Raw genomic sequence first — 15,294 nt, 5'->3', positions numbered from 1 at the left:
CTGGCAGAAAACATGCCACGAGCCTTGAAATCCCCATCCAAACAACCGAGGCACAGATAGATATCAGCACGAAGTCATGACAGGAGTAAAATATGGAAAACCAAAATTGAACAGGCTTACCTGAATTTCATATAAATGAGCAATGTGAAACTCAACTGTGGGGGAAAAACAAATATTTAAAGAACAAATAAGTTTACAGAGGAGAGGCAATGAGCAACCTGACGCATCTTGAGATTCTGAGGCCTATATCTAATGCCTTCAGCAAAGCACACAGGGACTGTGTTCCCTAGGTAACCAGAACGACAAATTCATGACCAGAAAGCAAGAATAAAAGTACATTAGATATATTGCTGTGAATCCACAGCTTCCCTCTTCTTGTCATTCATCAACAAGTCAAGGAGGAGAAGACAGCAGTACTTACTTTCAGCTTTGGACAAAGTGCAGGGATTCGAGTCGATTAACGCCAGCTGAAAATGCTGCAACAGAACAGGAAGAAAATTCCATTCATAAGAGCCTGAAGAAAGGTAATGATAACCACACTATACAATACAATATAAAAAGGTAAAATTACGAGTAATAAAGATCTAAAAATGAGTAAACAACTGCTGATCAGCTGGTCTCCTGCACAAAGGTGGAGTCACTGTTCACACCAAAAGATTCTGCAACAGCCATACAAAGAGCGTATGATGAACAAGATGGAAAGACGGTCAGCATTTGGTCCTTCCTAGAAATGACCCTTGACCTCCATTATAAGTGTAGTGAAACCTTCTCGACCCCTATAAGGACTGTTCAGACTTCAACGGGGCTGCTTTCTTGCAGTACAGACACATGCAGGACAACACTGATAGTAATTACACATGAAATCGTGCCTCCTTGTCACAGATGTCCAAGCACGCCAAGTCATGCAGAATTACTGTGGAAATGACTCTGGCAACCATCAGCCATTCTAACATGATGCCCACACAAGGTATCAAATAAAATAAGCTGACAGTTTGACGACCAGCACACGGCAGCTGCAGGGAAATGCACCTTCACACAGTATTAATAGTAACCTTCAGTCTCTAAGCAAACAGATCACAGCCAAAACAGGAATTAATTAGCCCTCAAAAGCGCTTGATCTCCTAGCTATTTGTTACATACAAACCACCTGTTCATTTTAATACACAAGCTCCAGTCAGACTAGTGTAGTAAACAAAAGCAAACACGGCAGGTTTCACTGTAAAACTTTCAATTAACGATTCCTTGCTTATTAGTAAAGAGCCAATATTAGAAGCTTTATCATCACTTCTGTGGAAATATGCTAAACGATATGCAATGCCAAAAGTTAAAAAAAAAAGAAAAACGGAGAAAAGGCGCAAAAAAAAAACAGAACCTTTAGTCAAATTCTGCCATAAGGTGCATCCATCACTGGCAAATCCATTCAGACAGCAAGGAATGGCAAGAACAACAGCTCCACCAAATTAGCAGACAGGAGAAACAACACTGTCAAAATCAGCTGCAACAAAGGTAATCCAGAGGACAGTGAGTGGATGTCACCGAGCGCTGGTCGCCATGTTACCAAGCCGCTCCTTCTGCACGCTTCAGTATCCCATGCACGCTTCAGTATCCCATGCACGCTTCAGTATCCCATGCACGCTTCAGTATCCCATGCACGCTTCGCGACGCTAGTCGCCCAACACCTTCCAATTCAGCAGAGCAACATGGCTGCCTAATGACACTTGATGCTTCGAGGCAGACACAGCCGTGACTCCGCACTTTTCAGGGGGGGGTGCAGGTTTGGGGGTGCTGTGAGACACCATCAAAAAGGATCCTGACCAGACAGTCTGGAGCAAGTCCCTATTTATAAAATCGGAAATGTCAACAGCTGACGATGGTGAATGTCTTTACAGTTTTTACAGAGATCTGCCTGGGTTACCTGGACACCAATCTCCCCCCCCACCTCACACCCTAAGCCAGTGTTTCTGAACCCATTCCTTGGGGACCCCCAGACAGTCCATGTTTTTGCTCCCTGCCAGACAGTCCATGTTTTTGCTCCCTGCCAGACAGTCCATGTTTTTGCTCCCTGCCAGACAGTCCATGTTTTTGCTCCCTGCCAGACAGTCCATGTTTTTGCTCCCTGCCAGACAGTCCATGTTTTTGCTCCCTGCCAGACAGTCCATGTTTTTGCTCCCTGCCAGACAGTCCATGTTTTTGCTCCCTGCCAGACAGTCCATGTTTTTGCTCCCTGCCAGACAGTCCATGTTTTTGCTCCCTGCCAGACAGTCCATGTTTTTGCTCCCTCCCAGACAGTCCATGTTTTTGCTCCCTGCCAGACAGTCCATGTTTTTGCTCCCTGCCAGACAGTCCATGTTTTTGCTCCCTCCAAGCTCCCTGCCAGACAGTCCATGTTTCAGTCTATATGGTCACTTGCACAACTAAGACGAAGCGGCATCATGCTGGATGGAAGCAGACTACACTTGCGGGTGGGCATGGGGGCAGCGGAAGCATGGAAAAAGCCAGAGAGTAAGTAAACAAGCTAACAAGTGAGACAGAGAGAGCAAAAAAGAGGAGAGTGGGGGCTGTGACTGAGCCCCCCTGGCATTGGCTCTGTGTTCCCTCACTGGACGGCTGTGTCCATATGGACCCTCTGCATGCATGCTGTCACGCTGGGTCACGCCCGGGCGAGTGGCTCGCTCCTCGTAACATCTCTGTAAAGGCCGCAAGTGGGATGCATGGGGACGGACCTCTGCGGGGGGCGGCCGTACACCAGGGGGCGCACAGGCAGCCGCACGGCACGACTCCTGGCCCGACCTCGGAGCCGCGCCAAAACCGCGGCAGCAGGCAGCTCCACGGAGAGCAGCGCTTTGATGGCACCCTGCCTCTCACTGCTGGTGACTGGCGAAACGGAACGCTCCAGGAAAAACACGACCGGACCAATGCACCAGGACCGTCACATGATCTAATGCCTCCGAGCGGGAGAATAGAGTAACGCGACCACGCCCACTAATGGAGGCGGACCGGAAAGCCATGCTTAGTAATGTGCGGGCCACATACCTTAAGGCTGGACTCGTAGTCTGTGTTGACTTTGAACATCAGTCCAAGCCGCAGGTGGATCTCCTTGGCTCGAGAGAAGCTGGGATCGATGTAAAGCACCTCCTGAAATGCTTTAATCGCCCTGAAAAGCAGAGGAAAGGAAAAGCACGGTTACTCCCAAGCCTGACACAGAAGACACGACACTCGCAACCCCGGCTACGAGCTCCACGAACCGCGAACTGCTCGTGGCAGCAGACGGACGAACAGATCCACACGAAGACCTTGCTGTGATCATTAATCCTTTTCACAGGTATTAGCAGCCAGCGCAGCGAGTGCCAGTGTGCGAGGATTGCAGCTCTGCCTCAATCTAGCTTCCTGCCTACGCCGGGGACTCCTCAGACCTGCCAGCACGGCCGCCGGCGTCACCATGGAAACCCCTCTCTCACGCCACATCAGGGCTGAGCGATAGAGCTGGCGAAGACAACCTGCCATTGACGGCTGAAGTGTTTGATTCGATTCAGGTCAATGTGTTTATCAGTGACACAGCAAAGCAGATGCCATTTCAGAAGAGCATGAAAAGCATCTCATCACAGGACAACCAGCACATGCCACCACACTGAACCATCACAACTGGCTCCATAGGTTATTGGGCATCTGCAGGATGACTAAGAGAGGACTGGGACACTCACAGGGTGTATGGAGTGGGATCCTGTGGGAGGACTAGCCAGCTAGTGGGCTAAACAGCATTGGTTCAGTCCAGGGTCTTCAGCACGTCTAATATTAAACACCCAGGGAAGCCAAATAACAGAGATGTGCTTATGTCACAAAAAAACGGTGCATTCCCCATCCAACCAAAGTAGACTGAGCAAAGCTGACTCCTGAATTTCTTATTTTCTTTAATGCCGGATCGAGAAGAGCCTGGAAGCTATCCCGGAGAACAGACACCCTGGATAGGATGCCAGTCTGTTGCAGGGCACGCAATCACACACTAAGGGCAATTTAATAAAAATGTGCCAAAACTCATATCCTTCGGACTGTGGGAGAATACCAGACTGCCAAGGAGAAACATTCACAAACCCAGGGAGAACGAGCCAACTCAAAACATATAGAGTGAGAACAGGAATGAAACCCAAAACTCTAGGGTGTGAAATTACGATTTCCACAGAAACATCTGACTTATGATGTAGGTTTAAAAAGGCATGCTTGACAAAAAGACTTAGCCAAGTAACCCAAGTCTCATCAACCCAAGAGCTCAAAAAGGTGAAATAAATCACCACCACAACAGGAATAGTACGTATTTAACACCACCATATCCCTCCATATCTGCCAATCTACCTTACATTTATAATAAAACATGTATAGTTTAATCAGAATGACAATGCACACAGTAGTGTATTAGTGAGGCAAAGACTGAAGATTCAGAAAGCATTCCTAAAGGTAGGCTGTATGTAGGGTAGAGTACACTACAAAGGCCTTCAGTAACTTCCAATGCATGAGAGGTCCTGCTCACATCCAGGCAAGATCACAAATGTGCACAAAGTATCATAATGAGATGCATATAGGAAGGTGGCCAAGTGAAGCGCAAGCACAACGGATGGGGTGAAAGATGGACAGTCATCCGCAGAAACCTGCACATCAAACCACAAATATTTTGTCGCTTGGTTGTTCCCTTTTTTCCACCAAGACCGGCAAGTGCAGAATAGAAACTGATTGATCAAACCCAGAGTGAGCAAGAGCCGTTTCACTGTGGAGACCTGATGACAGCAACGAAACCCAGCAAACCTAGCAGGAACCATTCAAGCATAACACCTGCAGGTGTGCCTGCCATATGAGAAACACTGGTCATAGTTACTGGAAAAGATGGCACAGCAAAAAAAAAAAGCCTCCATAAAATCTAATGCAGAGCAGCAGGTTAACGAGCCCTGCTGTGCAGCCACATACTCCAACAGTCAGTTGTCTTTTATTATTGCTATTCATGCAACTCCCCAACCCTTGACCTAGTCAATTCTACAGCAGATGGTCATTAAAATTAAAGGAACGTGCTCTAATGTGTAATCGTACTGCACACTCATAGCTTTTCACTGTACTAAAAATTTCATTCTTTTAAAAGACCATGTGGATAAAGTAATAATGTAAAAATAATTCTCAAGACACGGGTTAAAAAAAACTGCAACAGGAGAAACAGGCAAGGGGCAAGAAATCATGAACACCATCACTCTTAAGACAATGGAATAAAACCGCTACTAGAAGTATTATAGCCTGGAGGAACCATACCATACCATAGCATAGCAACCCCCCCCCCCCCCCCCCTCCCAGAAGGAATACTCCCAGAACAGCGAAGGTGCGGCAGCACGTAGACACAGCAGTGCTGTCACCACACGGAGCAGATGGCCAAGGTCAGGTACCGCTACCACCAAGCTCAGCTCGCGTAACTGAGCAATGCCTCGTATATGGACACTGCAGCCTGCGTATGACGGACAGCAGTTATACAGGCCTAAAGTAAATAATTCTGTTAATTGGATACAATACTCGAATATAACCCAACCAAACGTCTGTGCAGATATAACAACCTGTAACATAGCACGCATTTGCCTAAATGGACCAATAGGCCCAAGTAAAACTCACACAATGTGACAACCAAATAAATTAAAAAATTAATTACATTCCAAAAATATGAAAAAGTATTTCTTATTGGTAAGGAACCACCAACATGAGTCCTAGAGCACTGTATTTTATAACTGTGTACATCTCAACTTATATATTTGTGACATTTATAAACCGAGCCAATTAAGTCTGATAAACTCCAGTTTTCAAGTAATATCTTGATTTTGCTCGGTCTGCACTGAATTTTCTTTTGCTATCAAACACTTGCATTGCCGACAGATTCACGTTATTCCGCAGTACTCTACATTCTTTATAGGAATGGATTTGTTTATCAGAAACACTTCAGTCTCTTCACTGTCTTGCCTTGGTGAGCCATCAAATTTGTTGTGCAGAAATTTTTATTAGTAGATCCTCCTCAAGAAATTTCAGCAGAGTAATGTTTGCCAAATGCATTTCTAACGTCCTTTTCACTAAATTTAAAATAATTCCACACAGCAGACATTTTTCTAATAGTTTAGCACACGGGTGTGCCAAGCGATATGCATCACCATTTTAGAGGGTAAATATTGGCTCATTTTTAACCAATGGCAAGTTGTTGCTATATCAGCCGATACCAATAGTCCGTGCATCTCTAATCTTTAGAATTAGAATTTGGTGATCAGTGGTCATTGTCAACACACCACAGCACACAGTGCGCAACAACGAAATGTGACCTCTGCATTTGACCCATATGTGACTTTCGTGACATAGCAGGGGCAGCTAATTCAGCACCCGGGAGCAGTGCTTGGGGGCGGTACCTTGCTCAGGGTACCTCAGTGGTGCCTTGCTGGTCGGGGATTCAAACCTGCAATCTTTCAATTACAAGTGTGCTTCCGTAACCATCAAGCCACCACTGCCCACATTAAGATTCTAAGCCTGTCAAGGTGTTCTTGTTACAGCTGATGGGACATACCCCTCCTTCCTCTGTCCCGAGCAGACTTCTGGCGATGAGGGCAGTAATGGCCCGGAAGGGGCAAAGCGGACCTACAGTAATCTCCACTAAACGCACCTGGGATCCGCACAATTACAGAAAAGACACACAACAGGGCAGAGATGCACAACTACACAATGATCATCTCCAAGAACGCAAGAGAGAAATTTCAAGGGTCAAACACTCTGCAGCTAGAATGACTGTAAATGAATGAGCTCTTTATTAAAGTCTAGGGAGGGTTTCAGGCAGAAATGCACAAGGCGGCTCCCAGGAGGGGAATCCCATTCACACCATATCTGTATTCCATAATGCGTGAAGGCAGCCAACCTCGTTCAACGTTTATAGCTGACAATAGGGCTGTGGGGGTAAAGCCATTTCCACAGCGGTGATTCGGGGTAGCTCTATACAGTGATATGCGATAGTACAGCAGTTTGATATGTGCGCGTGATGCTTTTGCAAATGACTAATTTATCCTGATTTTAATGCTGTATAAATAAGTCTTATCAGTTGGCTATTATTAGGTATATCACTGCTTTTTAATATGAGCATTCTAGGACCTGTCCGCTGTTCAGGAAGTTGGTCATAAAGGTAAAAAAAAAAGAACATTGTTTATTATGTTAAAATAACGTTATGTTTTTCTACGTTTCATGTCCCACTTCTGGTCCCTGCGTAATAAGTATATGTTACATAGTGACCATTTAAGCAGCACCTAATGCGTACATTTGGCAGGATAAGTTAAACTTAACCAATTTCTCTTATACATACACATGCTAGGTTCACAGCAGGGGGGGGCGGGGGGGGCAGACAGACACAGACAGGTTTCATGGTGTTCATGTGTCTCGTTTAATGACAGCAGTCAATATAACAGCGCAGATATTTTTGTCTGCTTTTCACGCGACATATTTTCCAACACGCGCTCTCTGTCCGCTGGTGGGAGTGTGCTCACCTGAGTGTGCGTGCACGTGTCTGTGCACGTGTCTGTGCGCGCACATCGGGACGGAACTCTGCTATGCACGATACAGACAGCGGAGGAGGATTGTAAACGCGCGACCGTGTAGAGACAAAAATGACAAGCTGTTGTGTAAATAAGATAAATAACATAAGGCTATTTAGTTTGTTTAATAAAAGGACACTGTATAGACCTGTTCTATAGGAAAGGTAACCTTAAATGACCTCTGTTATGATCTGGCACTATATAGAAAATTAAATTAAATAAAATTAACTTGACCTTCAAGGGGGGGCAGGAGGTGCCATGGGGGGGGGGGGGGGGGGGGGGGGGGACCCCCCTAAAATAATGGTAGGGTTAAACAATGCATGCACCGAAGGGTTAAACAAGGAGGGTCTAGCCTCATGAAGAAAAGAAAAAAAAATGTGAACACTAATTGTGGCGGTTGCTTGCCATCGCCCGCGGTTGTGAATGCTGCGGTATTGCAATATTCCGGTTATCGTGACAGCACTAGCTGACAGCCTTCCAAGGTTATCATACGAATGCTACAAACACTACAGATTCTACTGTGTTGGTACCACCGGCGAAAAAGCAGAATGCATCACTGTGGTAGAGAAAGAAGCTGTGATTGCAAATTCATGAAGAGCAGGACAAGATACACAGGGGATGGTCTAGGAAACCGAAGAGCAACTAAACTTTAACCAATCAAATCAAACATCACTTTTTTCAAGCTCTGTTATCGAACCCCTGATCCTGCAGCACCCAAAAAACAAACAGGAGAAGAAGATCTCTGGCACGCTGGCAGTAATTAAAATCCCCCATTAATCATATAAAGGTGTGTTTCCTTTTTAACGTGCCTCTGGGGGCAATTCTGAGCCCTGATGAACTCTCCAGGCTGGTAAATTAAAAACACAAAGTTTATCAGCTTTGCCTACAAAGAGGCAGGGGCAGTTTGATCTCACACACAGGACACTGTGTCCAAACAGGCACTTCTGTGTCAATGTCAGCTGAAGCGTCTGCCCTGCAGGTCACATTTCAAAGGCTGGTGGAACTGCCAGGACGTCAGCGGATTTGCTGGAAAAGGAGCCCAGCGGGCAAAGGGCGGCACGTCGCTGCCCTTACTGCCAGCAAGCCCAACGCCATAGTAGTCCGCTATCTATCTGGTCAGTGTAATACAAAAACAACCTCACTTTTCAGCTTGCAAACATGCCTTAATTATACCACAGAGAAAGGAAAGAGATACTCACCACTGAAATGCATTGTAATGGAAGTAAACCATGCCAAGGCCGTATAAATAGGCAGCATTCTGAAAGGAAGAGAGAAGGAACAAATTAGCAGAAGACTCAATATTGTAAGCAGTCTGTTTAGTGTTGTTACAATTACAGTAACTGTTTAAAGTGTTTTAATGCAAATGATGAATGTCTTAATGAAGTCATTCAAACTGTCCAAGCTGATACAAGTATACATGTCAACACAGCATATGGTGGGCTAGTAAAGTCATGTGTGTGTGATAGTGTACGCCTTCACCCAGTGACATATCACAAATATCTTAAACTTATACAATAGCAAGGTATACAGAGTGCACAGAATATTGCATGAGCTCTTTTGAATAGGATGTAAGCCGCCTTTGGAGACTGATTAGTGCCCCAGTCCGATCCCCAACACAGCTTTAGAAACCAGGGGAGTTAACACCCAGGTAACAATTAGCATTTAATTATATTAAAACAAGGCTATTTTTCGTCGGTAGTCAAGCAGCCAGTGAGGGGACAGGGAAGAGTTAAAAAATACCGGTAAATTACCCCCAGCCTGCTGTTAAATATGTATCCATTTGTTATAATAGAAATAACAGAAAACTGGGGAGTTGTACCCCATTATGCATTACAGCTGCTGTCATGCACAGCACAGCACAGCAAAATTCAAAACACAGCATCATTACAAAAGGAGAGACATCTCCACTGAAGGAACATGGCAGCCAACACTGTACCAGAGACCCCAGCAAATGATTTACTAATTAGAATTGAATTTAAAAACACTAACCATAGAAACTCACCGCAGATTTTTCATGTCACATTAAAGACCGTATGACTCAAAGTGAAAACCACACCAGACTCTCTCTACCGCAGCACAGGGTCGCACAGAAACAGCAAACTATCTGCTAATCCAGTTTGCGCTTTCAGTACCAGACCTGCTGCCTGACACAATATGGACCATCCTTCTGTGGCTTTACTGTGGAAGAGCTCAGACGTCCACCTGGCAGGAGAGGGGCTGCCTGTGGTAACCATTCGCGCCTGATGTTTCCGGTCGACCGCAGCCACACTGGCGTCCACAAGCTCTTCACTAACTAGCTTGTGCAGAGCCGCAGTTTTTCCAGTGCCCTGGAAATTAACAGCAACAGCTGGGCCACCTTTCAGCACACCGTGAGACAGTGGTGTCATGCAGCCAGTTAGCACACTTAGGTAGGACTGAGGTTTGCAAAAAACACGGCCTGCTGCACACTGGGGGCTCGCTGCCCAGCACACGGCACAGTGTATGTCTTACAGTGAGGTTAATAAAACGGTATCAAGAACATTTACAGCAGCTTCGTAATTAAAGCCCTCCTGCAGCTCACCATTGCAGGGAGACAACAGACACTTCAAGTCTTATGACATCAAAGTTCAAGCTGCAAAGTTAAGATGACAAGGGGCTGCGTCGCAGCATGAAACCACATGGCTTTTAGAGTCATATGACCAACTCTAACAGCCACCTACCTTCTCCCGCTAAACCCCCCCGCCAGCTAGCCATGTCCCATTCTATATCTAGTCCCCTGATCTTCTGCCTGCAACAACTTCCCTGCCTCCCCATGAGAGGGCAGAACTGGCAAGAACAGCAACTACAATGTTCCAAGGGTAGCAGGAGGCAAAGCACCTACTGGAAGCAGAGCTGGCACTCAGCCGGCCAGCTGGAGACCCCAACAGCAGAAGGATATAAGGATTTAAGATCAAGAAAACGAAAAAAGATCCAGATCGAATCCTAAAAAGTTCGAGTTCTGATCAAATTTTTCCCATAAGAAATAATGGAAAACCAATTAATTGGTTCCCGGCCCCCCAAAATTACATCTAAATGTGTTTTTTTTAGCATTTAATCACAAAATGAACAGGATAAAACAAGAGCATTTTATTCTTAATGGCTTCCAAAACGATAAAGATCCCAACATTACCCCTGTCCTGCCCCGTCCGCTCCCTCCGTGTGCCACGCCCCCTCGTTAACCTCGTGTGGGATCTCCATGTGATCAGCTGTTTCTGGTTGTTGTCATTAGTCCTCTGTATTAAGTCCGCGTTTCAGTTTGTTCATTCCGGTCATTGGGTGCGTTCCACTTGCTTACAGCGCTGGCTTAAAGCAACGCATTCTGATCCTGACGCAATGCATTACGGTTAGATGCATTGCGACCTCTCACCCGGCTGCACAAACTGGAACCGCTTCCGTGACGACACACCTTTGCCCTTATTGGCTGAAGAGTTTAGTTACACGCATGACGTTTGTATCCCAGGCAGTTCCGATGCGTAATCTGCTATTTCTCCCGAATATCATGTAAAGCAGTGAGAACTGGTTTTCAGTTAAATTTACCTGGTAAAATAAAGTTTAAATAAATGACATAAATGCTCTAATACTACATGTAAGTTAGTGGATTATTAATACTACATGTAAGTAAGAGTGGTTTATTTATTGTTAGTTACTGTAATGTTGCGCTGCTTTATTTGGTTAATCGTCCAGCCTGTGAAGAAGGCATTCAAGTAAGAATTGCATTGTAGTATGACTGGGACGTACAATTTATATTAGGTCAGCGTTCACGGTTCGACTTCTGATATTCAGATCGAGTTCTAGGTCAAAGTGGTTTGTTCGACTTTCAAGAAATTCGAGTTCTAGTTAGTTCGAGAACCGAAGTACCACTGTATTTCACTCTTCCACTTTCCGGTCATCTTAGAAAGAAGTTTTGAAACTCTGCGATCACCAAAGTACACGCCACATGGGACAATACATCTTTAGGTTTTCCGAAGAACGAGAAACGAAACTACCAGCTACCGATGACACTTCCTTGAGAAGACCACACAAGAGGTGCACTTCAAAGGTCCCAGATATATCCCAGCATCACCCTGAGGCAGAAAAGCCTTCATTTCCATCTTTCCTTAGCCTGCTGTGTTCAGCAGAGTGAGGTTTCCATCTTCACTCAAGAGAGGGAGTTCACCTGAATGCAGTCCTAACCACCTCAACAGTGGGGGAAAAAGGATGACTGACCCATATCTAGAATGAAACAACGTGGAAGTTGACAGACTCGGTGATAAGTATTGAATGGTTCAGAGCGTTGTCAGCCAAACTTCCTCTGAACTTCTCACATTGAACTTTATGACCTTCTAGGTCAAGATGCCTTAAAGTAAAATTCCATGCACACCGCCCAGAAGGAGACCCGCATACCAAACTTAATAAACTCTCGGCTGTTTAAGTAAAAGCCTACACAAGAACACTATATTGGCCTCTTGGACCAGGACTGATCAAGATGGATATTGCAACAACATTGCAGTTACCTGTAATTGAGAAGGGCAACATGACCAAACCTTCCATGGGTCAATTCATATGCTTTCGGAAACGAATAAGGGCAGAATAGTAATGAGTAAAGCAGATCAAAGATTTTTTGAATGACTGAGGCTCACATTAGTTACTGTGCACATTCAGTGATTTGTTTTTAGTGACCAAGGATGGTTCCTTTCAAGATGGTTAGTCTGACCATATAATACTCTTTGTAAACAATCACTAAACATTAAGTTTACATTAAATCTGAGTATGTGAAAGGTAAACACCCTATTAAGCGCTGCTATTTCTGGATATACTAAGCGGAACATTTTGTAAAATTGGAAAACAAAATAGAGGTACTTTAATGTGCGCTGGGAATCATCTCTCTCTCCATGAGAGAGAGACATGAATATACAAGTGAAAGTAAAGCTCAAAGGGTATTACTCAAAGGCACAAGTCATATTACTCTTCCAGTAGAATGATTTAAAACTTCTGGACGCAGCAACAGATTCCTAAATCCATTGAACTAATGGCTCAGTGAGTTAGGATGCTTTCTATATAATCGGAAGGTCATTGGTTCAGATCCCAGGGTCGGCAGAGTGATTTTGCCATAGGCCATTAAGCAAGGCCCTTAACCTTCAAATGCTCCAGGGACTGGCAAACCCTGCTTTCATAAAAAACATGTAGGACGCTTCGGATAGAAGCATCTGTTAACTTAAATGTAAAAAACAATACAAAATATATATATATGTATATATAAAAAGTTGTTTTTCCCCAGGAGCGTGATGTCGTTACTGTTGGTTGTATGTTGGGCAAGTCCAAAAGCAAACATTCCATGCCTTCTGTGACTGACAAGTTAACAAGCATAATGCGCCATTTTTTGGTATTAAATACAAAACATTTAATATATGGAATCAACATATTAACATTTATTATTAAAGTATTGAAACGCTATAATTTAAGGCAAAGGTTTGGATTAAGCCATCAGTGAACATGCTGCTGCCCTGTGTTAAGACTCAGTCTCATTTTCATACATTTTCTGAGAGCAGAGCATGATATACACATCGTGATGAAAACTGTAAACCATAATCGCTTTCATTCACTAATTAAGTGACTCCGCCCACATGCTGTTTTTGTTGAGCCATAATGTCTGAACCACTGAAATTATATTTGTGTTTTTTTTTTTTTTACTCAGGCTGAAGGGAGCAGAAAAAACAGCCAAAACCCCACATAATGTGCCCAGATCTTTAAAACGACCTGGAGAGGTTGCAAAAAGGCTGCCAGCTGGAATACTTTTACACACAAACCGCAGCTCACCAGGTGAAGTCCCTGCCAAAGATAATTGCAGAATCCCCCTGTACAGTCACATGATCTGACATTCAGGTCCTGTGACACACATAGACCAATCACCAGCTCACAGGCTAATCTTCAGAGTATCAACCAGAAACCAACCACTCTCAGTGCCGGGGTCCAAAACGAACATCCGAGGCGCCTAACTGGGTCGATAAATCTGCAGATTCCTTTCATATGACCAGCAGTAACTGAAACAAGGGCTTATTTTCCTTCATTAAATCCGTAAAGGAAAGGAACGCATTAAAATGGTGCAAAACAGCTAAGCTGAATGTAGTACATCAGATAGTTAGTTTTCCAAAGAAAAAAAGAATCTGAAAAATTAAAGGTGTCAGTTGCAGAACTGGTCAGCAAGAGGACTGAAATGCTAAAACCACTCTGAGAAACAGAGCCTATGACTTCTAAACAGACAGGAATTCTGGACTCGTCAATGGTGATTTATTTTACTCTAATCTGCAAAGCACTGACATTAAACTAAAGCTGCATGACAAGGTGAGTAATAAATAAAGTTGTATATGAAGATACACACATTAATCACTACCTGCGCTGGTAACCACAAGCAGCAGGATCTGGGTGCTGGGTTCTCCTTATGTTTGCAGGAAATAGATATCAGCAAACCAGCCACTCACATATAACACAAGAAACAGAGCACCACTAAAACGGAGAGGCTGGTGTTTATGGACAGTCGTCTTAATCGGTATGAATGAGTTTCTGAGTCTTAGAGCTCCTTGACAACATGCCAGTATCATCACCACGGTCCATGTACCCCAGCAAAGTTCCCCTAATGGGAAAAGACACCGTTAGGCCCACAAGGTACAAAGCAAAGGCTGAGTGCAAGATTCATTCGGGCTTGCGACATAAAACCAGAGAAGCACGCAGCTATGTCGAACCACTGCATGTTGGAGATGGTGCTCGGGTGGGCAGCCAAGCAGCCATTTCCGTTAGGAGCTCCACTCTGGTTTGGACAATCCCCTGGAGCTAGTTTAAGGTTACTGCTTTCATTCACCAACTGCTGGTTTGCACCATATTAAGACCAAAGCCACATAAGGTGAAAGCTATTTCAGGTAACATCCTCATTTACACATGCCGGGAACTGCTTTACAGAAGAGACCTGAAAGCAGCCCCTTCATCTGGCATGAACAGGCCTGGTTCTGCTGTTCTTGGGCCACGACAGGCCTTTTTGCTCAGAACCTGAGGCTGCTGGGGACTTTCAGCATCTGGCTGTCAGCATCGGCGTCACTGATCCGGGGAAAGTCAGGCTGTTCCAGTAAAGAGGTTCAAACTGGCACTCACCTTCCAGTAGTCAGACTGTAAACTGTAGTACCTCTGGTATGCAGATAATGCTACAGAAAAGAGGGGAAAGGGTTACGTTAGAGGTGTCATTTACAGTTTTAAATACATCTTTTTAACAACATGAGAATTAATAATAAAAATTCCTCAAGAAAATGATGTCATTGCTTTTAAACAGCAATTATATGAATTACTGGGAAAATCTTCTGGCCACATCTCATGCCTGAGAAAAAAGCAACACTTTTCCCTTCACGTTCATACTGACATGCTGGGGAAAGGGTGTAAAATCAAAACATCCTCTGTTAAAAGATTTATCAGCAAAATGAATGCACATACTGAAAAAGAGTCACTAATTAAACATTTTTTTTTTTTAATCAACATAACGAAAGGCATTTTGGGAGTCAACAGCGATGGACGTTACTGGGAAGCTGAATACGCGAATCACGTAATTCTGCTTACACTGCAGTGGCACTTCAGATATGGCTGCTGACATTTCCATGGTTCTTTAATAAAGAGCAGCTTGATAATGAGGTAAAAATAAATGTATAAAAAAAGACCTGACTGGAAAAAAACAACT

General features: G+C 44.4%; 1 protein-coding gene across 2 annotated transcripts in view; it reads right to left on the bottom strand.

The window, feature by feature from the left end:
* The window catches only part of LOC111856273 (lysine-specific demethylase 6A-like), a 64,051-nt gene that overhangs the window by 32,822 nt on the left and 15,935 nt on the right, over positions 1-15,294 (bottom strand). For both annotated transcript variants that reach the window (XM_023836077.2, XM_023836078.2), the window contains exons 4-8: positions 14,721-14,770; positions 8,780-8,838; positions 3,034-3,154; positions 422-476; positions 121-155 (exon numbers count right to left, since the gene is read on the bottom strand). In XM_023836077.2, the coding sequence (XP_023691845.2) occupies positions 121-155; positions 422-476; positions 3,034-3,154; positions 8,780-8,838; positions 14,721-14,770 (320 nt within the window). The remainder of the gene's footprint in view (positions 1-120; positions 156-421; positions 477-3,033; positions 3,155-8,779; positions 8,839-14,720; positions 14,771-15,294) is intronic.

This window comes from Paramormyrops kingsleyae, chromosome 16, assembly GCF_048594095.1.
Source record: "Paramormyrops kingsleyae isolate MSU_618 chromosome 16, PKINGS_0.4, whole genome shotgun sequence".
NCBI classification, from domain to species: Eukaryota; Metazoa; Chordata; class Actinopteri; order Osteoglossiformes; family Mormyridae; genus Paramormyrops; species Paramormyrops kingsleyae.
This window is presented reverse-complemented; position numbering and strand designations above follow the sequence as displayed.